Source organism: Cyanistes caeruleus, chromosome Z (assembly GCF_971803275.1).
Source record: "Cyanistes caeruleus chromosome Z, bCyaCae1.hap1.1, whole genome shotgun sequence".
NCBI lineage: Eukaryota > Metazoa > Chordata > Aves > Passeriformes > Paridae > Cyanistes > Cyanistes caeruleus.
The window spans coordinates 3,211,927-3,236,572 of NC_141732.1; the positions used below are offsets into that span (position 1 = coordinate 3,211,927).

Genomic DNA, 24,646 nt, shown 5'->3' on the forward strand with positions numbered 1-24,646 from the left:
GCAGCAGGAGCTCAGATGTTAACCCACAGGACAGCTCTTGATAGATCATTTGGGGATATTTCACTGCTGGCTTTATGAAGGGCTGGGGTTTTTTTGGAGGGGTCAGGGGAAAAGCTGGAAACCCCTAAATAAGGTCCTGTATCTTCATATTCTGGAGTGGCAGCACAAATGAGGAGGTATTCAGCAAATTCCTGCATGACCTAAATTGTCAGGCCCAGCTGAAGCTCCTCTGCCCACTACATAATCCAAAAGCAGCGTGTGGGCACCTGACAGCCTACCTGCAGTACAACTGAACTAGCTGAAGGTGTGACTTCAAAGTTACCTAAATTTTATCTAATTCTCTGTTTGACACTGCTTTGAAGTTAAAGCAACACTGCAGCGGTTCAGTTGGAATTTACCTCTGCAATCAAACTATGTAAAACAATTTGCCAGCTACTCTAATCCTAAGTAGGTCAGCAAAACCTAAGCTAGTAAGACTTTGTTCTTACTGAAGTTGCCTTTTAAGTTTATTCGAGTTATTTTTCCTGCTATGCAGGCAGCCCCAAGAATTAGAAGTGCAAAGCCCAGAAAGCCAAGCAGAACATCAGCACCAGGACAGGACCTGGCACAAGGACAGGGCTCAGGCCCCCACGTTTTTATGAGGTGTTGGGAGCTATAAAAAACAGCCCATAAAATTGATAGTCAACCTAATTTCATGTGAGAGAAGACTGGACTTCCAGCACTTGCTCAAAAGCACATTTAAATACGATAGTATGTAATTATTATTTTTCACTCACTAGAACACTTAACTCAGGTTCATTCTCTCCTAGAAAAATTCCACAACCACATCTCCTATGTCATAAACAATCCCTGGAAGGTGGAATATCTCAGCAGGTGGTGCAACACCCCTGGGAAGCCACCACAGATCACCTGAAACTGAGCCCGAGCCTCTCATATTCTGCACAACAGCTCACCTGGATGGAAGGTGAGCACACACCCCCTCTTTCCCCAGCTAAATTTAGATAGCACCCCAGCAGCCATGTGAGCACCCAGTAAATCAAGCCATGCAGCAGAGGAAATAACCACAGGTTCTGCTCTTGAAAATGGCATTATTGGCAAAGAAACACTCCAAAAGATTTTTTTTCTGAAACTGCAGGAGAGGAAAAACACAATGTGTAATCAGGGACTGAAAACAGTCGTTTATTAAGAGCCCCTAGCACTTTTCATGTGAGATTGCTAAATGAAACCTTCGTTCTCCCTTGGGAATCAATGACCTTCAAAAAATTAGTGACCAAACAGAAATGGATGACAATTCAAGGTATTGATAAAAGAGGAAAAGGAATCAAGAGTTCAAACTCTCTCACTGAGGATGAAATAGGAAGGTGCTGCTGGGTGAGAGGTATTAAGTTGAGGTTAAAATGTCTCACATCTGCAACAAATCACTGTTAAGTAAAACTGCCCACCAAAGGGTGTTTGGCCACCTTCCAGGTGCATAAAAAGGAGAAAACTGGGACCTAAATTCTCCCAGGTATTTCTCCTCACTGGTTTGAGTTGTGCAGGTGCAAACCACACCTGGGGATCTGAGAGCAGGTTCAGGGTTTTAAACCCCAAACACACAGATGAGAGGGAGATCAGGTTTTGGTACCTGCATGCCAAAAAAAAAGGATATTGTTTAATTTTCCTGAAGAAACATAAATCAGGATTCCATCTCCAATTTAAATGCTATGTTACTTGTTACTGAGTTAAGCCTTCTATAATTGCAGGAGGACTTTAAAAACAAAGCAACAGCCATGTATCTTCTTATTCTGGCTCATATTTTCTGCAGTATTTATGATCAAAGGTATGCAGTTCTGAGCATCCAATCTCAAATTATTCAGACAGAACAATTTTTTAGGAAAAGCCTTCCAACCCATTTTGTGAACACCAGATCAGTGGCAGATTTTGGAAATTCATACTCCCAAAAAAAAAAAGGAAGTTCAAACTGAAATTAATGTAGAAAACAAAAACCAGTCCTTACACTAAAAAAAAAGATATATTGTTGTTTACCCTTAATCCCAAACACCATCCTTCTCACAGATTTGCATGATGTTACTAGCCACTCTGTAAAACTACAGTTTCTCAATTTCTAGCTGTTTATACTCTATGAATCTTCAACACTGGTACTATCAGTTCTAACACCTATTAATTAAATTAATTTTATTTCATTAAATACCTATTTGACAATCTCATAAAAAGCTAATACTTTAAAATTTTCCAGTCTTTTTTGTAAAATGCAAAAGTAATTGAGAAGGCAATGCACCATCTGACCTCATAATACCTCTGTTAGTCTTGCAGGTTACAAAAAGTCACTGCTCCCTCCCTCTCATTCATAATCTCCTGCATGTTCTTCTCTCACAGTCAGTTTCTTTTTATCATAAAAAGATTGTAAGTTTAGAAAGCATTCAAAACCCCAAAAGGAGCCAAAGCTCCATGGCACTCTAAGTGTTGTAAAAAAAATGTGTTTTTAAGGCAGGAAGGATGGCACTGCTGATGTGACACAAAGCAGACATTTACACAGAAATTCAGGTTTTCCTTGTGAAGTCTTTACAGATGTTGTAAATGTATTTGAGTTACTTAGAATACAGATATATTTGAAAAATAAATAAAATTTGAGAAGTCCAAAGGAAAGGTTCTGTGGGGTTTGTTTTGAGAGGGAAGCTATAAAATAGCAGTTGGATATAGGCAAAGTCTATCCAATTAAGAAATTCTTTTGAATATCAAATGAACTGTAAAACTTAAGTAGATACAGTAAAAAACCAAAACTGTGTGAAGAAAATGTCAGCATTTTGTCCCACCATTTTATTTAGCTTTATGTGATGCATCTTTTCTTATTTGTTGGTTTACATCCACTTTTTATCTATACGTATGATGGTGTACAGGTAAAAATTAATAATTATGTAAATGCTTTAAGCTCCTCTTTGTTCCACTGGAAAATAATATTTGTTACCTGGGAATGAATATGCACAGAATAAAGAAATTTAAACTATTTCTAAAACTTCGCCATTACATTACCCTGTATTCTGTACTTCTTAGCTGTAAAACCTAATTCCTAAAATTTCAGTCTTTGCACAGAATTATTATTTATATAGTGCTGCAATGTCTGAATAAATATTGTGTAATTCTTCATTTATTTGCTCAGTTCAAGTGGTCTCACACAAATGTCCAAAGGACTGTAATCACTCCCTTACCTCATTTTCTCAACAGGCAGTGTTTTCACAGTGCTCTGTTGCTATAATAGGTATTATAAATGGAAGAAAATTGAAATGCCTGCACAAACATTTGCCAAAAAATTAGAAATTCTGGACTGCCACCATGTGAAGGGAAAGAATTCCCAGTCAGACATCCATCACCTACTCCCCATCCATTCAGAGAGCACCCAAGGGAGCAGAACACTCCTTGGTTTGGTGAGTCTTGTAAAATCCAGGAGTACCCAAATTGGATGCCTTTTCATGCAGCTTTGTGCCAATGCTTGATCTCTCTGAAATGCCTGGAAGTAATTTGTTAAATGTCTCACGCTTCTATGAGGTACTGCTGGTGCCTAAAACATCACCCGTCAGAAAGGAATGACCTTTCCACAAAGGAAAAAAAAATAAAAAATTAAAAAATCATTGTTTATGTCTTTTTAAATGCTGATAAACTTAGGAGGCACCAACAACCCCAGCAAGATTTATTGAGCAAAGCCCTCCGGTATATAAGCACCATCAGGTAGCTTTGCATTCTCTGATGAATAAACAATTGAAGTCATAATTGTTTGTGCATTCCTGAAAATGTCAACAAAATCCAACATCTGTCATGCCAGATAAGGAAACATGGCTCGTTTAATACACTTAGTGCTCTACTCAGCCTTGAAAAGGTCACTCCACAAGCAGGGTGTAATTTATTGGCTCCCAGTAAATGACCATGTAACGACAGTAAAGCTGGGGCCGTGTTTGGTTACCCTTCAAACCACGAATTTGATTAAGATAGCACATCATATTTAGCACAATCTGCTTAATGTTGCTTTTGGATGCTCTCTCACCCGCTCAATTACAACCAACTGTGACATGAAACCATTTTTACCAAAGCAACACTCACAGCCCCCAGCCCCATCCCACCACAATAAAGCAGAGCAAGGCAGAAGGATCACCTTTGAAACCCACCCATTTCAGACAAAAAACAACACACAAAAGCAGCATTCATTTCTCTGCCATCTTCAGTGGCAATAAACAAAATCCACACATGGCTCAGCTGCAGATTGGAGCCATCACCAGCACACAGGTGGTGCCTGTCTGCCAAGAAGGGCTGGACGCCCCTCTGACTCTGCTTTGGCTTCCAGGCTTCTGGATCCAGCCCTGAATCCCTTCACAAATAACTCATGGCTTGTTCTCCCCACTGGCTGCACCAAAATGCTGTCAGGACAGCCCAGGGATGTCTCATTTTGCACAGACCTATTTAGCTGAAAACTGATCTCTTGGAACCACTCTCAGTGACCTCCATTATTCTCCTGTTGGCCTGTGCTCAAAAGATTTGGTGATGTCAGTGAGAGGGTGAATATAGACACAGTGTGACACAGAGGATCCTGACTCCTTCAACACACTGCCTTGAAGCACAGTCAATTTTTGGCTTGATGGCTGTTGTAAGAGTGCACTGCATTCAGTTGTCATTTGGCCCTAAAAGCCCTGACAAAGTGTTAATTATGGGTACTGATGAGTTGGTTCTGTTCCTCTTTAAACTGAGAGATCTAATCCTGCAAGATAGCATTATGTGGGAGATCCAAATAAGCAATGTATTTCCCAGAGTGGCTGGCAGGTCAGAGTTAGCACAGATGCACAAATGCGTTGATCACATCACTGGACAGCTGGTGGGAGCTGGCTCAACTCTCTTCCCTCTGTTCCTCTCCCAAGTATTTGACTCCTGAGCCAATTCTGTGAGCTGGCTCCAAGAATTTATTTATAATCCATGGAGGTAATTTGGGGTGAGAAAACAATACTCTTAGAAGGTTAGTGCTTCAGGCAGAGGTGAATTTGGGGTGCCTAGTATGTCTAAATTATGGAAGACCTTAAACAAAAGGAGGAGAAAAGATATGGACTGTTCCTCCTTTCCTTTCGCTTTTGGTACACAAGAGAGTCGTGAGGCCAAGTGGGGATTATGCTACTGTGGTTTTTTTCATCCCAACAGGATTACAAAACGCTCTAGGAAGTGTCAGTTTGTTTTGTGCTTTCCAGCAATGGAAAATGGGGATTACAGCCCTCTCTGAAAAGGTTGATCACTGCTCCCCTGAGCAAGGACAAGTGGGCCTGTGCCTACGGATCATTTCTAAAGGACTCCTGTGGGAAAATGAGATTGAATTTTGGCAGTCTGGACAACCAGGCTTTACACTGGATTGTTACTAGGCTCTCCCACAGCCTATTTTCAGGGTTTGAGTGGGCCTGACACTTTCTACTTACAAATACATGTTATGTGAGGAGATCAAGCAGAATTCCCTCCTGAGGCATAATACCATGAGGGAGTGGGTCACCCATTGCCATGATCAGCTGTCATGATTTATGTGTGATGTGGTTTAACACCAGCCAGAAAGTCACCTCCACACAGCCTCTTGCTTACCCTGTCCTGGTGGGATCAGGGAGAGGATTGGGAGGGCAAAAGTGCTAAAACCCATGGGCTGAGATAAAGACAGTTTAACTTGTAAAGGAAAAGCCATGCACATAGCCAAGTGAAACAAGGAATCCATCCCCCACTTCCCACAGGCAGGCAGGTGCTCAGCCACCCCAGGACAGCAGGGCTCTGTCACATGTCATGGATAACAAACACCAGCACTCCAAGAGTCCCTCACTTCCTCCTTGTCCCTGCAGCTCTATGTACAGAGCGTGAGGCTGTAAGGTCTTGGATGTCCCTTGGGTCAGCTGGGGCCACCTGTCCTGGCTGTGCCTTCTCCCAGATCCTTGTGCACTCCCAGCCTCCACCCTGGTGGGGTGGATGGAGGAGCAGGAATGTCTTTGTGCCAGCTCAGCAAGAACAAAAACATCCCTGTGTCATCAACGCTCTTTCCACCACAGATCCAAAACACAGCCTCAAAACACTGCTGTGAACGAAATTCACCCTACCCAAGCCGAAAGCAACGCATTCTCCCCCTCTTCTTCCATGCCCAGGCCATGCACTCTTCAACACACCTCATTAATCACCACCCCTCTTTCCATCCTTTGATTTGGCACAGAGACATTGTTCCCTTAGTCTATGGACCACTTCTGTAAAATGTCCTTGAAATGCCTAGAAATGCCCACAAAATGCTGAGTTCTTACTAGTCCCTGGCTTTGGGGTCCATCTGAGGAGCAGCAGTGTTGGTGTGGAACAGCCTCTGTCCTTCTGTGCCCAAATCTGGATAACTCAAAAGCTCAGAATCTGAAGTCAGTGTCCTGAATAACCAAAAATCTCAGCTCTGGTACTGCCAGCAACCTCCTGCTAAGCAAGAATCAAACAGCGTTTCCCACAGTAAGCTAGGGGCACCCAAAACAAACAGGGGGCAATCAGGTTTTTGCAGATTGCATAATCCCACTGCAGAACACATTTGCTGCAAAATGTGTGAAAGAGTTAGGAAAGGATCAGACAAATCCAAGGAGCACAGGCACATCAGTGTGGAACCAACAGGAGGGTCCACAGTGTGAACTCTTGGCTGTGAAGCAGAAAGAAAAGGGGAGGAAAGCACCTGTAAGTAAGGCTGCATTTAGTACCACTCCATAAATCTGTTGTTTCCCATCTCTGCTGTTCTTGTGTCTGCTGCTGGCTGACCTCAGAGACAGCACTGAGAGAGCCCTTGGGCTGAGCCAGCAATGAGCAGGCTGGAATATTGCCTTAAACAACCTTTCAGATGCACCTTTAAAAACCTAATTGTGTTTCAGACCTGCCAAGTGTTCGGCTGATCTCGGTCATGAAGATATATTCCTCCTTGGTTTGTATTTTTAATCATAATTAAGTCCATTTTTCTACACTTGGCCTTATTGCTATTTCATTTACTTAAGCTGTAATGATTAAATCTAATTTACTACTCTGTGAAATCTTAATCCTTCTGAAAAGTAATGGGCAAAGTACACAGGTCAGTTAAGAAACTGATTCACCACATAACCTCCATTTAGTAATTCCATTTATTTCAATAAAACTAGCTGGCACATGAAAGAAAGACTCTACAGTGGCCTTTAGTCTCCAGAAAATCATAAAATTTTTAATGCAAGCACTGAAGAGATGTCTTGACCTCTTCCTGAACATATTATTTTTCATGGAAAAACATCCAAAACAAATCCAGCTCATAAAATCTCTCTAAAGAAAGGCACCTACATTTTGTGCTTGTTCTCATTTTACAAGTACAACATTATCCTTTTCAAATACACAAAATGTCAGCTTGATAATACAGGGGAAAGGGCTTCCATACTCACACTGAACATGATCTCTCTAAAAAACAATAAATGAAAAGCCTGTTACTAATGTAGTATTCTCATTTAATCATGTTTGTTCATTACTACCATATTTTAGGTGATACAAAAGGAGGAACAATAATTGCCTTGTTCACTTTGATTTATTTGGCTCAGTGCCTCCTTACCTAGGTAATGTAAAATCAGCTGCACTACATGGGTCATTTATGATGTGATTTAATAAGTTGCTTTTTATTTCTAGCCTGTAGGGAATCACATTATTTGGGAAGCACCTGCAAAAAAGGGGGAAAAAAAAAAAAAAAAAAGGAAAAAGAGCCCTAAACAAAAGCAAAACACCCAACAACATTTCTTTTGTCCACTTTCTATTTTCACCCAGTAGACTGAAGCCTAGAACTTAATTTAAAGCAGGTTGTCCGTGGTGGTAATGTACTAAAACAGGACTTCAAAACCCACATCAGGAAACAGTGCCTGGATATCAAAATAAGGAAGGTTGTAACTACAAGCTTGACCAGCTCCTACCTTCCTCTGGGTATTTCCGTGTAAATTAAGACTTGTTCATTTTCACTGGCTGAAAGAGGTTAATGTTTTTGCTTAGCAGCACATGCTGTCTACCAACAAAGCTGTATTTATGTAACAGGTACCTGAGACACATCTGGAGGTAAAAAAAATTAGCTAGGAAATTGGTTTTCCACAGACACAGTGAATAACATGAGCAAGTTTACCACACTGATACTTACAAAATCTTACAGGAATTTGGGACCAGTTTCTATGACTTTTAGTTTTTTTTGATGATTCATTTATAGCCATTCTGTGGGAATAACATTAACTCAAAGCTCTGCAGATGGCACAAAGTTAAAGGAACTGGTATTTAAAAATCCTGTGCAGGGATATTCCATATATTTTAAGTGGAAGAGCTGATGCTGATGACAAAGCACTGCAGTGAATATCTACCTGTTCCTAGCATAAATCCCCGGGGTTTTGTCACTCAAAACTTTCACACATTTTTATTTGAAACAACACAGTTTATCTTGAGGCTCTCTCTGGAAAGAGATTCATGTGTGAGAAGAGTTAAAAAAAAAAAATTCAAAACCCAATGATTGCACACATTTTTTCTGTTTCTAAAAATTAGTAGGATTTTACCAGACTATTTCACAAAGAAATCTTCAGCTGGCTCCTTTTTTGGGGGGTGGGTCTTTTTCTTTATCTCACCTCTAGTGTTTGTGTGTATCTACCATTGTATCTATGTATCTAGCACTGGATTGTTCATTAAGTTTATGCCCCCAGCAATAAAATTCTGGATTTCCTGGTCTACAGTCTCCTTCAAAGTTAAAAGCACGAGCAGGAAACCTTTCACTGTAGCTTGAGAAACCCCAACCAAAAAAAGCTACCTCAAGTCCTAAAATCCAACATATTTAGTCTCCTGATTTTTAAAAATTTGGCAGCTTGACCATGTGGAAAAGATAGGGAAACTCAGGAGGTGGTGAAGGGTTCAGTCCCCATGAGGCTTTTGGAAGGAACTTAAGCAACAACACAAAACTGTGAGAGTTGGTAGTCTCACAGGAGGGCAGGAGTACACATCATTTTGTCTGTCCTTTATGAGCCACCCTTGGATCTCCTGAAATGTAGAACATAAGAACAGGTAGAGATAAGAACAGGTAAAGTGTTTAAAAGCACTGATGGCTTAAAGTCACCTGAGGTCCCCCTGTAGCTGAGAATCTCTGTAGCTGTACCTGTGGCACAGATTGTGCTGCACAGGAAGCCTTCTACAACAGGAGATGAAAATTGTGCCATTATCCTGAGCAGACATTCAAATTCCATGTGGACAATGGTGTGCTTGAATATTTTAATTGTTTTTAGGTCAAAAATATCAATGTCTCAGAAGGATACCAATATGCCCCTCTGCCCCTCAGGGGCCCCAGGACCCCAGAGGGAGCAGCTGGAGCTGCTGGAGCCGGCCCAGAGGAGGCTCCAGGATGAGCAGAGGGACGGAGCAGCTCTGCTGCCAGGAAAGGCTGCCACAGCTGCCATTGCTCAGCCCGGACAGGAGAAGCTTTGGCCTCAGCTCCCTGTGGCCTCGCAGGGCCCGAAGGAGCCGCAGGAAAGGTGCAGAGAGACAATTGCCAAGGGCTGCGGGGCCAGGAGCCAGGGAATGGCTGCCAGTGGCAGAGGGCAGGGCTGGACGGGATCTTGGGCAGCAATTGTTCCCTGGCAGGGTGGGCAGGCCCTGGCACAGGGTGCCCAGAGCAGCTGGGGCTGCCCCTGGATCCCTGGCAGTGCCCAAGGCCAGGCTGGACATTGGGGCTGGCAGCTCCTGGGACACTGCGAGCTGGCCCTGCCGTGCCTGGGGTGGGAATGGGGGGGCTCTGGGGTCCCTCCTAATCCAAACAATTTCATGATTCTGTGATTCTTGGTATACAGGTGAAGGATTAACTAATTTCCGGTTAAAAATGGTTTTCAGCACAAGGTTTTCAAGACAATTTCTGCTTCTGCTGTTGCAGTGATAACATCTGATGCTGTATCTTCTGGCAGTATTTAGGCATGTGAAGTAAAGCACTTACCTAATTGCATATAGGGGTAGTACATCAATACAGTCACATAATCCATAAACATTTCTCTTTCATAAGCTCTTATCGCATTACCACTGATTATTTAGAGGGGGAAAAAAACATTAGTGTTACATGGCATCCTTCCCTTTATTATTTTTAGCTTTAAATGAGGTTAAAATATGCCAATGAACAGGAATTTAAGGTGGGGAGCAATCTGAGGCAAGACTGGAAATGGAGTGACTGGAACCACTTCAAAGACATGCACGGAGAAGTTGCAGCTCTATTTCACAAGCTGCAGCCTGGATATATCTGGTCCAGGCATGGGTGGGAGAGAGTGTCACAGTGTGCCAAGAGCTGCACTTGCCAATCCATGGAATGGCTAAGGCAGCACAGTTCACCACTCAGAGAGATGTCTGGGAAAGACTGAGCCAAAATGAAATTAATTTAGATGTTTTCTGAGCTGTGGAAGCAGAGATGCTGAAGACAATCCTACAGCTTGAGAGATTCCATAAAGAAAAATCATCTCATAGATTCAACTTGCTCAAAAAATGCCCATGAAAAACATCTCTTGCACAAATCACCAAGATTCACAGTGATTCCTCTGTAAGATCATGCTTCATTACTCACTGAAATAAGCAAAATTAATTCTCTTAACTCCAGAGTCAGAATCAATTGTGGAACTAGTGAATGTGATGAAGCTGCTCTTACACGGGCAGCAAAAGATGATGTTTTGTGGTTTTGTTACAGCAAGCCTGACTGCAGTAGAAGACCTAAGGGACCTAAGACAAATGGCTGTAAGAAATTATTTATGGGTAGCTTTTGTGTCATCTCTCTCCTGCCCGCTAACATAGTAGGTTTACTTTAATAAAAACATGGGGAAAAAAAATCTTAGTATCTATTTTAAAGGTTATTATTGTTCTTTCAGAGAATCTAATCTTATCCTGGGCTCCCTGCCGAGCTATATTAACTAATAAAATTTTCTTTTGTACCTTTTTAAAGACACTGCCATGCCATGTGCAGTTCACTGAAACACTTAATTTTTGTTTTTTAAACTTGGTTTATAGACTTGCCATTAGCCTTGGACTTCCATAAAGAAAGGCCTTGGTCATAGCAGGGGGCTGAAATCTTGTAGCAGCACAGACAGCATGGGGGGCACAAAACAATAAAAAGAACATGCTCTGCTCCCCCTGATGTCTTAGATTTTAGCTTTTATATTTCTCATGCATTTGTAACCCTGCAGTTCTTTGGGGCAGAACTCCAAGCCCCATGTGCAGGGTCAGCTGCTGCTTCCCCATTGGGCTCAGACCCAGCAATTCCTCTCCAGGCCTGGCAATCAAGGACACCTCAGTGCCTCAGGCCCCAGAAATGCAAACAAAAGGGAGCTGGAGCAGCAAACTGGGGCTGAATGGCTTCATCAATTCCTGCAGCTGCAATTGGGAGATCAACCCCCGGTGTGCAAATGGAGCAGACTTAGAAAAGTGTGAAAATCCTGACATCCATTTTTGTGGTGCAGGCCCTGGGGGAGTTTTGTCTGCCCAAAATGCACCTGAAGGACCTTCAATAAATATAACCACTTTTTATTCCCTTAATTTTGTCTGGCCTCTGTTTTCAGGTAGCCCCAAAAGGCACCAACCCTTGAGCCCTCACTGTTGCTCATCATTGTGGTGGATAAAAGAACAAGAGGATCTGCCCTGGGCACAGCAGTGACCAGGGGAGTGCCAGCCCTGGGACAGCCACTAGGAAAATGTGCTTTTTGAGAGCAAAGGGAGAAAGCCTGGCAAAGGGCTTGAGCATGAAGTCCTTAATTTAGATATCAGAATGTGCCAGATATATCACTGTCAAACTTGACCTGCTACCACTGTGTGTAAAATTTACCCGCAGAATTTCTCCTCCGGGCAGTCAGTAGCCTGCAGCCAATGCTGGGAGTGGGTCCAACCACCCTCTGGGATGAGATATTAAAGTGGCCTGGATTTCTGCCCTCTGGAGTTTTCAGTGCTGGTCTGTTCTTCTCTCACCCTCACAAAACAAAAAGGAAATACAACTTTATCGATGTTTGATTACACCACTGAGGTTGCTGCTTCAGTGGAAGACCATAAAGATTACAATCGTCATAACCACTGATTTACACAGATTTTTCAGAACAAAATAAAGGTGATAACAAGCTAACTGTTGTCCAGTAAATTAACCTATTCAATCTCTGCAAAGATTCCCTCTGCCAAGTTCCTTGGAGGCTGGATGGAGCTAGGATTATTTGGCCACCAGTTGCAGACCTGCTGCCTTAGTTGCAAACAGCTGCCAACCAAATCCTACATCCCACCTTAGCACAGTGACTGGGCAAATTCTGAGGGATTCTTCCTATTCCCTCACCTCTGCAGTCTAAATCTGTGTTGATTTCCCCATGCAGAAACAATATATTCACAGTTTCAGTTACAAATACCTGACAAATTTATTTCAGTTGCCTGCATCAGGAGGTTCTGCAGATAGTGTTGACTGTCCGCTTAGGCTGTGGTTACAGAGGATGAACCTTCCTCTCCTCGTTACTGAGCACTCACAATGATCAGAGAGTCAGTCTATTGTTGCAGAAAGTCAGAGTTTAAAGCAGAAATAAAAAAAGATACATTAGCACTCCTACTAAAACTAATGTTGCGCTGTCTCACAGGGAAATCTCTCAAGCATCTCCCTGCCATTCTCACAACATCCATCCACTCAGCAAGACAAATAAACTACATCAAATGTTTCATCCTGAAAGAAGCTGCAAAGCAGCTGTTCCTCCAAAGTACACGTGGAAAAATTCACAGGTGCACAGACTTATGTGTTTACAGTCTTTTATTCCACTGCTTAGGAATCAGCTAATTTGTTGTTGTATTATTTCCATGCTTATACCATTGTTAGTGTCAAAATGATCTTAAGAGTTTCTGCTGGCAAATGCTGGCATTTGACTCTTAACAAGTCAGTGCATCACAACTTTGTGTTACTTTTTGCAACATTTAAAAAGCAAACTCTCTCTTCATCAGGAAAAATCATCTTATTTGGAGTAGGCTGACTGTTCTAGGCAGAAATAAGTTTCCCAGAGATGCTGTGGCTGCCTCTGGATCCCTGTAAGTGTCCAAGGCCATGTTGGACAGGGCTTGGGGCAATATGGGTTAGAGGAAAATGTCCCTGCCCACAGCAGAGGGTGGCACTGGAAGAGATTTAGGGTCCCTTCCTACCCCAACCATTCTATACATTTATGATTTCACTTATAAACACATTTCCCAGACAGCTTGGCCTAATTTTTTAATGCCCTTAAAATCAAAAGAAATCTGCATATGAAGAACAGCATATAATGCTTTATGAATTTCATACAACACAGAGCAAACAGGAGAGTGAAGATCCTGGAGGGTGGATCCCTGTGTTTGGTGGAGTGGGGTTGAAACAGGTGTAGTAAATTTTTGTGAGGCATGGGGAACTTATATTGTGCTCCATAATAACATGGTGATATGATTTTGTGTTGGCTCAACTGCTGAATTGCTCTTGTTAACAGAACACAACGAATTATATGACTTGGAAACCCATTCTGGAGGTGGTGTCTTGTGACTGGACCAACAGGCAGATTTTCCTGATTAATGTAACAGAAATGTCCCAAGACAGAGGGTCTGCTTGTCTCCAGGCTACAATCAAAGTTAATGAATTAGGATTCATTGAGTTTATTAGCTAGAGATAAAGATCTGACCAGTGCAGCCTGTGTTGGAGATAACAGTCCCTTTCAAAATAACACTCGTAAAATTGATCTGATTGCATCTTTCTGGCATTTTTAATTCAGTCAGGCAATAACCCACCAGAAGGCTGCTGGAAAACAGCTCCTGCTGATGGAATGGGGCAGGTTACTTTGCTGTGGCATAGCTGGGAGAATGGGATCATTTCCCAGCCCTGTGTGGGTGCCAGGAGACGAGCCACCAAACACCTGTCGGGATCACACTTGCACTGCGTTCTCTGGAAAGAAGAGGAGCATCATCTTAACCTCGCTACAGACCAGTGAGGATTCAACATAAATGTACACTTGAGCAAAAGGGATTTGTCCTTTCTTTGGTACACTAAGTGTTCTGCAAGTCTCATAAATAATTTTTAAAGCTACCCACTGTGATAAAATATGCAGCCAGGCTGTGACTGGAATACCGTGAGAGGCTGGCATTGAGAGTTCTGTGTCTCACTGGTGTCTCCCCACTTCCTTTCTAATTCCCCAGGAAAATATTGAATTTTTTTTATTGTGTAACATCCATCAGGGAATTTACAGCATGCAGATTGTCACCAGCAGGATGGCTGGCTTTAAACAAACACACAAAATGCACTGTGTGCTACAGGGAGCGATATGCCCATCTTTGAGAACATTAAAACAGTGAACTTGACCAACTTATCTGGTTTGGTCATTTCATTAGTGCCAGGGTGGGGGTTTGAGGGTCGTTATGGTTGGGTTTTTGTTCTGATTAGATTTTTCTTTTTTTCTGTTTTTTTTGATAGTTTGGAAAGCTACAATATAATGTTCATCTCAGTGAGATTATATTTTTACTTTCTTTCATTTTCCAGCAATTTATTGCAGAGCAGAAAAAAAATAAATCTCAAAGTATAAAAACTGTCTGTCTCAGACACAACTTTGCATCAGATATTATTGTCTTTGTAAATATTGATTCCTTCCTAAAAAAAAAATAAAATTGAGTGAGTACACATTAACCTGAGGAATCTCTGGATAAAGACATTCCCAGATCAATGAACTTGGGGAGGGAAAAACCGGAATGTAATCCTTGCTTCTTACCTGATAAAAATGAGTAAAAACTCGATGGATCAAAGCACCCTGTGTGTTTTTATAAGCATGGTTCATTCCTTAACCCCAACCCTGTGCCTATTTTAATTCTCTTGGTAAATAGTGCCCTCTGCAGCATCCCTTTGACTCTTGCAAGGTTCTCAGCGCAGTTCAGCCTTGGACTGACCCTTTTGGTGCATCACAGGCGAGGGACATGGTGCCAAAATACATAATTCCAGCAAATCTGCATCGCATTTGTGTTGCTTTACAGTGTCTGCTGCAGGTCTAATGTTTCCCGGGCTGCAGCCAGCACCAAGAAGAGGTTTTACTATAACTGAGAGAGAGACAGCATCTGTAAAGAAGCCAAAGCTGGACACATGCAAAGAAAGAAAGAAAAAAAAACCTTCTCATTAAAGCAATTATAAGAATATTATTTTGAAAACTCCCACTTGTTCTTTTTTCTAGTATCAATAGCATTCATTTGTATGATGTTTTTAAGCCAAGGATTTCATTTAATAAGCATTAAGTATTTATTCCTGTGGGATTTACAGAGGACATGATACATGTTATTAACGCCATTTAAGGTATAATTGGGGTTTTTTATTACTTTTATTTTGATTTTATCAAGGACTTTTTGAATTACAGCACATGCCGCAATGTGTAACTATTTAATCCCAAATTCATTATAAAGAAGACCTGGAAATGTAATGACAGCAGTTTCTAGGTCAGACATTTCCCTTCTGAAATTCTCCCTTGTCTGCTGTCTTACATTTGTCTTACACCCTACAGTCTCTTATTCAAAGGGAACTTTTAATCTTTTATGGAGACTTGATAGCGCCTGATTCATAAAAGAATAAGTTCAGCCAGAGATTTAAAAAGATGCTGGGATGAGAAAAATAAGAGCTAGACTAACATCTATCAGGAATGGCTTAGCTTTAATTGGGGCAAAACATCAACTGCATGACTTCAGGAGATCATCTTTGTCTCCATTCCCATCTCTTATTACTCTGTGGAAAACCTGTCTTGATAGGACATTGTCTCTTTTCTAAGGCATTTAACCTTTTATTTTGGGGACATTTCACCCAATTCCTAGCTTCAGAAAACACACTTTGAAGTACAGCTGCTTAATAAATATTATATGTTTAATTAATCAATTAATTGATTAATTATGTGAAACATTTCCCTGTTCTGTCAAATCCAGCAAAAAAAAGACATGCATGGTTCATGGGTAGGTGCTCCAGGAATTTTTTTGGCATATCACCACCAAGAACAGGTACATGGGTATGGGACTTCTCATAGGAATGGGATTTAACATGTCTAAAATATTGACAGTATTCAGAAAATCATGGAATCATGGAATTGTTTGGGTTGGAAGGGACCCCAGAGCCCACCCATTCCCACCCCAGGCACGGCAGGGCCAGCTCGCAGTGTCCCAGGAGCTGCCAGCCCCAATGTCCAGCCTGGCCTTGGGCACTGCCAGGGATCCAGGGGCAGCCCCAGCTGCTCTGGGCACCCTGTGCCAGGGCCTGCCCACCCTGCCAGGGAACAATTGCTGCCCAAGATGCCATCCAGCCCTGCCCTCTGCCACTGGCAGCCATTCCCTGGCTCCTGGCCCCGCAGCCCTTGGCAATTGTCTCTCTGCACCTTTCCTGCGGCTCCTTCGGGCCCTGCGAGGCCACAGGGAGCTGAGGCCAAAGCTTCTCCTGTCCAGGCTCAGCAATCTCAGTTCTCCCATGTCACAACTCTGTTCCTGACATTTCTTCTCCTGACACCACAGGAAAGTGTTAACATGGTTTGGAACAATTCATATCCATTCAAGACATCACTGATCATCATCTGACTCTTTTATGGCAGGGTCTGACCTCAGCTGAGGTAAGTAATTGCTAAATCATTAGGCACTAACAGAACCCTAAGCCTGATCTGCCTCAGAGTTCTGGCCTGATTTATTAACATTCCATTTATAATCTACCAGTATCCAGTCTCAAGGCATCAGAGATGGAGACTTTTCACAAGCTCATGCCACTATAAATTGCTAGACCGACACAAGTCTCTCCTTTTCCCTTCCTGCCAAGCAAGGCTGCAGTTATTTCAATTTGCAGGATTCCACCAATTTTTTCTGCTTGGTTTGATAATTTAAAAGAGTCCACCAAGTGACAGATGAAAGCTGTTAGAGGAAGAAATCACTGTGAGTTATTCACTTGCCTCCAGATGACCAGAACTGTCTATCAGCCGTCAACATTGGGGAAAAATTACTGCAGTAAAATATTCCAGAGCCATTGACCTTTCAGGGTGTTTGGTCCTGTAGTTCAAGACAAGATAATTTCACCTTGGATTTTCAGCCATGAATTTGCATTTGTAGAAGAAAAAAAAAAAAAAAAAAATAATAAAATCAGCTATTCTTTCTGTCATGTCCTAAAAATTGAATTACATAGGTGGTGCAGTATCTGTGCTGTTATGCCAGGTTAAAGGCAGGAGAAAGAAGGACAAGATGAGCACTGAATGAATCACTGCTTTTCAGATTGTTCCTCCTTTATCCTTCCATTCTCAAATTAGACTGCAGCCTACAAGTAGATAAAGGAATCATATGGAGTCAAATAAATACTTTTTCATATTTTACCTGCTATACGCTTGCCCTTCTGAGGATTTTGAATGGATTAAAAAATATATTCATCTTCTCTGGGATGCTTCAGGAACATTTCTATCTATTCAGATAAATGACCTGTGTTTTTCTCACCATATCCACACTGCCACATTCATCACCTCTGAAACAGCATCACAGATGATCCATGGCATCAAGAAGGTGGGTTTTGAAGGTGGTGCTTCAAAATTCAGGAGTGCTGCTGTGCTAAAGGTGCAGCAGGTGGGATGCTGGGATCTCCCTGTGTCATGCAAGGCTCTTTTAACATTGCTGGGAGCAGGTACAGGAAGCCTGGAAAAGGCTAAGAACTCACAGGATGCAGAGTTACCGGAAATCAAATTTATCCCTGATATTTGCTTTTGGCATTTTACAGACATATGAGGAAATTTGCTCTTAACCTTTAGTTTTAATCAGTCTAGGTTGTTCTTAAGAAAAGGAGCAAGAAGCAAAAATAATAAATGTTAAGCTTATTTGCCCTTTTTTTTTTTTCCCTGAGGAGTAAATATATTTTATGGATTCAATGCCTGAGAAGAAGTAGATTCACTGGACCCTCCCAGTTCACACAAATCTAATTTCTGGAAATACCTTTGCAGGCCTGCATTACCATCACTTCCAGCCTGTTCTTTGCTGCCTGTAATTAATGGCAGCTAAAAAAGTAAATTGGGAAAACCGATCGATTTCATACATTATTTTTCCCAATTAGCCAAGAAACCCTTTAAGGCCTCTGACCTCTCCAGGAAATGTGTTATCCTTGCACAAGTAGGTTGTTTGTATGCCTGTACAATCTTGCATAGACCTATTGAAGAGGATTCATTTTTTTTTTTTAAATTTTTTTTTTTTTTAAAAAAAGAGTGAGCAGAGAGATCAGTGGGGAGGTCTTACTAAATATGTTTCAGTGGCATGGCTCCATAACAACTCTTCCTCCTTTCTTGTGAAGCAATTCCACCCATTTGTCAGGACACAGAGGAAAGTGGATAAATTCTGGAGTTCCCTCAGACTGTTTTAATGCCATGATCATTGTATTAATGCCTTTAATAAGGTCTTACTTAGGTGATCCTCACAAGTACTTCACATTCCGAGGGTTTAATGAAAACGTTCTCTTTACCTGTTCGGTGTAACTCCATCAGGATTTTATGGAGATGCTATATGGTTTCATCTTTCAATCTCTTCCTGTGGACACATGGGTAATAAATGTATATGTATTAGATTTTGTCCTTAATAAGAGCCATATATCTGACCAAGGCAGGACTCTAAGAGAAGACAAGTTCATTTACACATTTCAAAGGGAACTATAAAAAAACCTGTTCATCCGACTTAATTTTGCCAATGCTGAGACTTGAATTCACCATTCCTTCATAAATACTACTTAAAATTTAATTTCAGGTGTTCTGCATGGAGTACACTTAAAAACTGAGGTTCACAGAACTTACAGTTTCATATCAATCCAGCCTTCTAACGACCTGCACTAAAATCATTGGAGTTCTGATAAAGAGGCTGAGAGATACTTTTTATTTTGTAAAACATCATGAGAACGATAATGAGTAAGTGAGTGTGAAAAGCACTGAGTCTTTTGCAGAATCCTGTGGATATGTCTGCAATATTGATGATAATTCTGGCAACAGGTACAAGTTCTGCTAGTTTTATACCAAACTTGCCCATGAATTAGTCCCTGCTACTCTTCCAGCAGCACTTGATTCCTTACTTTCTCCATACAGTAAAGTGGATGTGGTCCAAGTTATAAATGTGGGGATTCAAGTGGAGAGAACTCTTCCTGGAAAAACTGAGGAAAAAATATTTTCCACTCATTTATTTTAAGACCTATATTGCTTTGGTGGCTGAGTAACAACTTCAGCTCTCAAGCTGGAAATGTCAGAGAAAAACTGTGTACTTTCCTCTGCTCTTCCACTTGGAGAAAAGGTTTTTATCAGACAATGGCAGATTATCCCAAACATGCCTTGAATTTTCCATGCTAATGAATTTCTTTCTTCCTATTATTTTTGTGTGGTTACAGACAAGTTTTTATCTTCACCTCTTGAAAAAAATCAATTTATTTTTTTTTTTTCATTCAGCAGTTGCCATTTTAATTTGGCTAAGCTAGATAGGAACTGCAGTTCTTAGGTAAAAAAGAAATTAAAAATTAAAGTCCTTTGGAGGAGGAAACAAGAGAGGATACACTGTCATTTTTTAATTACCATTTTTAAGGTTTGGGGGCTCACTTCTTTGCTTGTTTTTAATAAGCAGACATCATGATTTAGAAAGCCCACTTTGATTATAAGATCCTTCTCAAATTAAAGCCCTCAAATCACTGACTGAATTTGTCAACACATAAATTAAGCTCTTTTCCTTTAAATATATAAAAATAATGCAGAATACAGAAGAATGTTTCCAAAAGTAGCAAAGGGCAACGCCTTGTAGCAGTTGTATATTCAAAAGTCCTCCATTTAATCAGGTAAGGAGATATTGAAGTAGTTGCCTTGCTGTGATAGGGATAGTAAACCTGCTTTGAAATGCATTATCACTGTGAGAACATATCACAGAAGAAGATTTTCATTGACATTAATTTAATCTTTCTTTAAGCTAGTTGCTAAACTTCAAAGAAACTAGTCTTCTTTTAAATATTTCCTTAAGTTTAATCACTTCTTCCAATTTAGACTATAGGTAAAAGTTGTATTTTTAAAGGGGAGGACTGTAGTCATGAAGTTGATATTCTGTAAAGGAGACCAGCAAAGGAAAAACACACACAGACAACTGGGGTCCCAAAAAAATGGAAAAATAATACCTTTTTGTTATTTCTTCTTTTCCATCGCTCATCCACTTTTTTTTTTTTTTTTTTTTTTTTTAATCTACCAGCAACTGGAGAATAAACCGGATATGCATTCCCACAGAGAGAGAAGAAAATATTAGAGAAATCTTTATAATATTTACAACAGCCTGTTTAGGTGTTAACACTGTTGATATCATTAGTACATTTTGGCAGGGCTCCCTTTCCTCTCAGTCAATACATCAAAGGACAGTCAGCATCATTAGGACTCCTGGGAGGCAGACGAGCAGCAGCCAGACATCTGTCCTGTCCCCAAAGAGCAAAGCATGTCCTTAATCTCTCTAACAACCCCTGCGAAAGGGTGCAGGGTGCAGAAATAATAAACAACTGCTCCTACCATGCTGTATAAAAAGTACAGTTTGGAAAGTGCTGTAGATGAGTTTTTATGACACATAATTTTTTTATGGGACTCAAATGCACCACACAGCATCTTATGTGTTGGGGCTCCCATAACCTGGGAGTAACAGGGATAATCAGCTTAAGACAAGTGAAACAACTCTCATTAGCAGGCAAGCAGCAGAGCTGTGAAAATGAGGACACAAACTCCTCTCCTGTCCCTGAACGCCATCCAGACTCCCTCTATCCTCCTCTTCATAAAGAGGAGGCACACATTTGTTCCTGAAGCATTTGGCAGAAATGGTGTTTGGCATTTTCCAGTGGTGTTTGGTTTTCCTCTTCTTGCTTGAGGAACACCTGGGCTCTCCCTCCTGACTCCCCTGGCCCCATCACCCTGATGCTCTTCCAGAAACTCTTCCCACATCGTGGCCATAGGGGCAATTCCTGGGGGAGGACAACGTGGCCCTGGGGCTGTGGGGCCCTCGTCCAGCAGCGTGGTGTGAGGGGAAAGGGAAAAGGCCCCAGGAAGAAGCAACACCCAGAGGCTGTGTCAAGGAAACAGATATTTATTTTCTTTTTCTTGACAAAAGAAAAGCCTGCTGGTGTCACCCATGGGGCCCGAGGGCCCGCTGCTTTTGGGGCCATCACAACGCCATGGCTGAGGGGAGCCTGCTTGGACGGGGATCAGGCTCCCTGCAGCCGCTGCCACCTCCCCGTGCTCTTTCTAGGGCTGCTCTGGCTCTGTAGGGCCGGTCCCGAGTGTGCTGGGACTCTCTCCGAGCGCTTCCTCCGACCCGCCGGCCTCCTGCTCCACGCTGGGTTCCGCGGGCCCAGCCGGGCCGGGAGCATCCCCAGCGGAGGCCGAGGGGGCAGAGCTGGCGCCGGGGCTCTCGGCCTCCTCCTGGGCAGCGTGGCAGCCCCGCAGCCTCCGCACCTCCTGGCTGCACTGAGTCTCGATGATGCCGAGGAGACCGTCCACCAGCAGCGCCGTGGAGTGCCGCAGGCGAGGCTGCAGCCGCTGCAGCAGCACCTCCCTGTCCGGGCCGAAGATGCACAGGGCCAGCAGGATGGCGCTCTCCGCCGTCTTCACCTGCCACCACCGCGCCCTGTACATCTTCTGCAGCCGCTGCTGCAGCCAGCACCGCACGGGGTTCAGGAGGTCACATCTCCTCCGGAAAAGCTCTGCCCAGAGCTCGGGCAGGATGCCGCCCACGGCTGGCCCTGCAGCGCCCTGCTCGGCTGGGGACAGCGTCCCCTGCGAGGCAGAGGCAAGGGATGCGGCAAAGACGTGGATGCTGCGCCCATCCTTTCTGTCACCAGCCTCTCCTGCGTGCCCGGTGGCCTCTCTGGGGTATCTGATGATGCACTGCAGGTAGTCCTCCTCCTGCTCGGAAAAGCTGACGGCCGAGACCAGCCTTCTGCAGACGGGGCAGGTGCGCTTCCCCCGCAGCCAGCGCAGGATGCAGCCCAGGCAGAACTCGTGGCGGCAGGGCCAGGCGTGGGCCGTGACCCTCAGCACCTCCCAGCAGATGGGGCAGCTCCACTCGCTGCTCCCGCTGGACATCTCGCTTCCCTTCCTGCTTCTTGCTTCAGCTCTGCCGCCCAAATCTGTACAGCCGGGGGTCATAATCCATCACCCTTTGCCACCCAGTGAAGTCACAGTGGGACAATCACTTGGCACAGCTGCCTGAGGAAGCCTCACAGGTAACATTCCATGCACAGGTGCTTAAACACTTTCAGGAAATCTGCCTAGTGTTTTCGTGCTGTCTGCAAGTGCTTTTAAGTGTTTAAAAAAAAAAATAAAAATCCCAAAGCAACCAAGCTGCTCACACGGAAAGGTACCCATTCAGCAATGTACCCCCCTTGAAAGCCTGATTTCAGGGCAAAATTGAAACTTCTATGACCAATGTATTGCTCTTCTAATGAACTCCTGTTACTGCATTGCACCACCAGCTACTAATCTGACATTTCAAAAATCCCTCTGAGTCACAGGATTGCTGAGTTTATTTTGCATAATTTTACCTGAGTCACAATCCAGCCGTTTTCATCGTGTTTTGGTCCAAAACTGCCGCTACTGGAGACCAGGCAGCAAGTAAAGTTCAGTGTTTGTTTCACTATCCACCCTCAAAATAAAACCCATGTAATGTCTTGGCATCCTGACAAATTTGAAGAAATACTGTGATTCTTCCTCCTGAACAGTTTAATGTCTTACATCAGTTGTGAACTGCAACTCATCAGGAATTAAGATCTGACTAATAAACATAAATTGTACAGATTAGCAGAACTGCATAAAAAAAATCAAGAGCTTTGAAAATGCAGCTGCAGTGAGAGTTCAGACTTAAATAATATTTGGTGAAGAGTTCTTACCTGTGATAGGTTTCAGCTGATCCAACTCCAGCAGTTCCTAAGATAATGTACATATAAATTACATCTATAACCTAACACAAAATAGCATCAAAAATATATTTATCCGAATATCAATGCAGCTCTTGCTGAAAACTACAGGCCATCATGGATAAAATCAATGACATCAAAATATTTAATCCAGAATAAGGAAAATTAATGGAAATTAACATTATATGTTTAATGAAAGTACTACACAACATCACAACTGAACCCAAAATAGCTGTTCAGACCAAAAACTGCATTTGCTGACAAATGGGCACTGCTTACCTCTCAGAATTAACCTACATTTTACATTAAAGTCAGTAGTTTAAGAAACAGATTGTACCACTAGAGAGAAAATTTGACAGAAGAACAGAAAGACAATTAAACCGCAACAGCTTTTACTTTAATTTGTGCTTTTAAATGTACAGTGATGGACTCTCTAATTTATGTACTGCTTGGTTAAGAAATCTCTCACAGGCCAGCTGTAGCTGGAAAACCTGGAATGGTCATGACAAGAGTAAAGACAGTGCTGTGGAACTAATAAAAGACCTTCCCCACTCACTTAAGGTCACTTATATTTCTCCTCAAATCATTAAATCAGTATTAGAATATATGTTAGCATATCTACTAAGTGTCTGTTTAATTTGTTATTAAGGATTAGTCTCATGCTGCTCTAACAATAATTTCTAATGAAACACTTTATAACCATGTCCCTGTGTGCTCTCTTCCATTGTCAGCACACTTAAAATAATGAAAATTTAACATACTTAAAGCAGCAGATATGAACATCAGGGTAGTGACCCCTTTTTTTCACCATCCTGATTCAAGCAACAGCAGCACCCACACCACAAAGGTCTTTATTAATTGGCATGGGGATATTTGGTGGTGTAGAGCAACAAAAAGGAAGTGTTACGGAATTGTATCCTCCAAAAGGAGAGGTCTTTAATTAAGCCCCTAAACAAAGTTGTCTGACTTTCACAGCCCTTGAGCTTCTCCAAAATTCTGAAAGACAGGCATCAGATTTTTGTCCACACGTTTGGTCATTTATTATGATAAAGGATGTAAAAGTCTATGACATCATTTCATTTCTTATTTCATCCCTCCTGCTTCTGTGAGTTAAGCCACATTTAGGCAGCATTCCATGCAAAGGCAGCCTTTTGTTTGCTAAAGATAAAGGTATAATATTAAAACAAATGATGATGCTGTTGCTGTGGGGGGAGAAAAAAGGTCACACTTGAATAGTCTTTAATACTTCAAAAATGAAACTTAAAAATCACCTCTCAGTCATTACCTGTTTGATTTCAGGGCAAAACTGAGACTTTTATGACCAATGTATTCCTCTTCTAATGAACTTCTGTTACTGCATTGCACCACCAGCTACTACTTTGACATTTCAAAATTTTTGTCAGGTTTCCACTAATAGCTTCACTCACAAAAGCAGCAGAAAGTCTCAAACATTGCTAGCAGCAAGTTAGCACTTTTCTTCAACACTTCTGTCTGTATTCTTTTGAGGGAACAAAAATTTGCCTCTGAGTCTTAAATGGGTCTCAATGAAAATAAATTTATTTTGGTTGCAGGGCCATAAACAAACCGGTGCCCATAATTCTCCTGTTTTATTTGTCACTTGGAGTGGGAAAATCTAACTCATTGGTACTGAGTGCTTAAAAATTAGACCAGTGAAGTCCCCTAATGTCTGGGGATGTTTGGAGCCCTTTACAA

General features: G+C 42.1%; 1 protein-coding gene across 1 annotated transcript; it reads right to left on the bottom strand.

The window, feature by feature from the left end:
* Positions 1-21,089: 21,089 nt before the first annotated feature.
* Positions 21,090-24,181, bottom strand: LOC147647986 (uncharacterized). The gene has a single exon (XM_086868074.1). It carries the CDS (start codon positions 22,164-22,166, stop codon positions 21,264-21,266), a length of 903 nt encoding a protein of 300 aa, XP_086724200.1. The 5' UTR covers positions 22,167-24,181; the 3' UTR covers positions 21,090-21,263.
* Between the last annotated feature and the right edge of the window lie 465 nt (positions 24,182-24,646).

What these genes read in the sequence shown, in the direction of transcription:
- LOC147647986 (XM_086868074.1), bottom strand. Translation starts at nt 22,166, where the DNA reads ATGACCCCCGGCTGTACAGATTTGGGCGGCAGAGCTGAAGCAAGAAGC.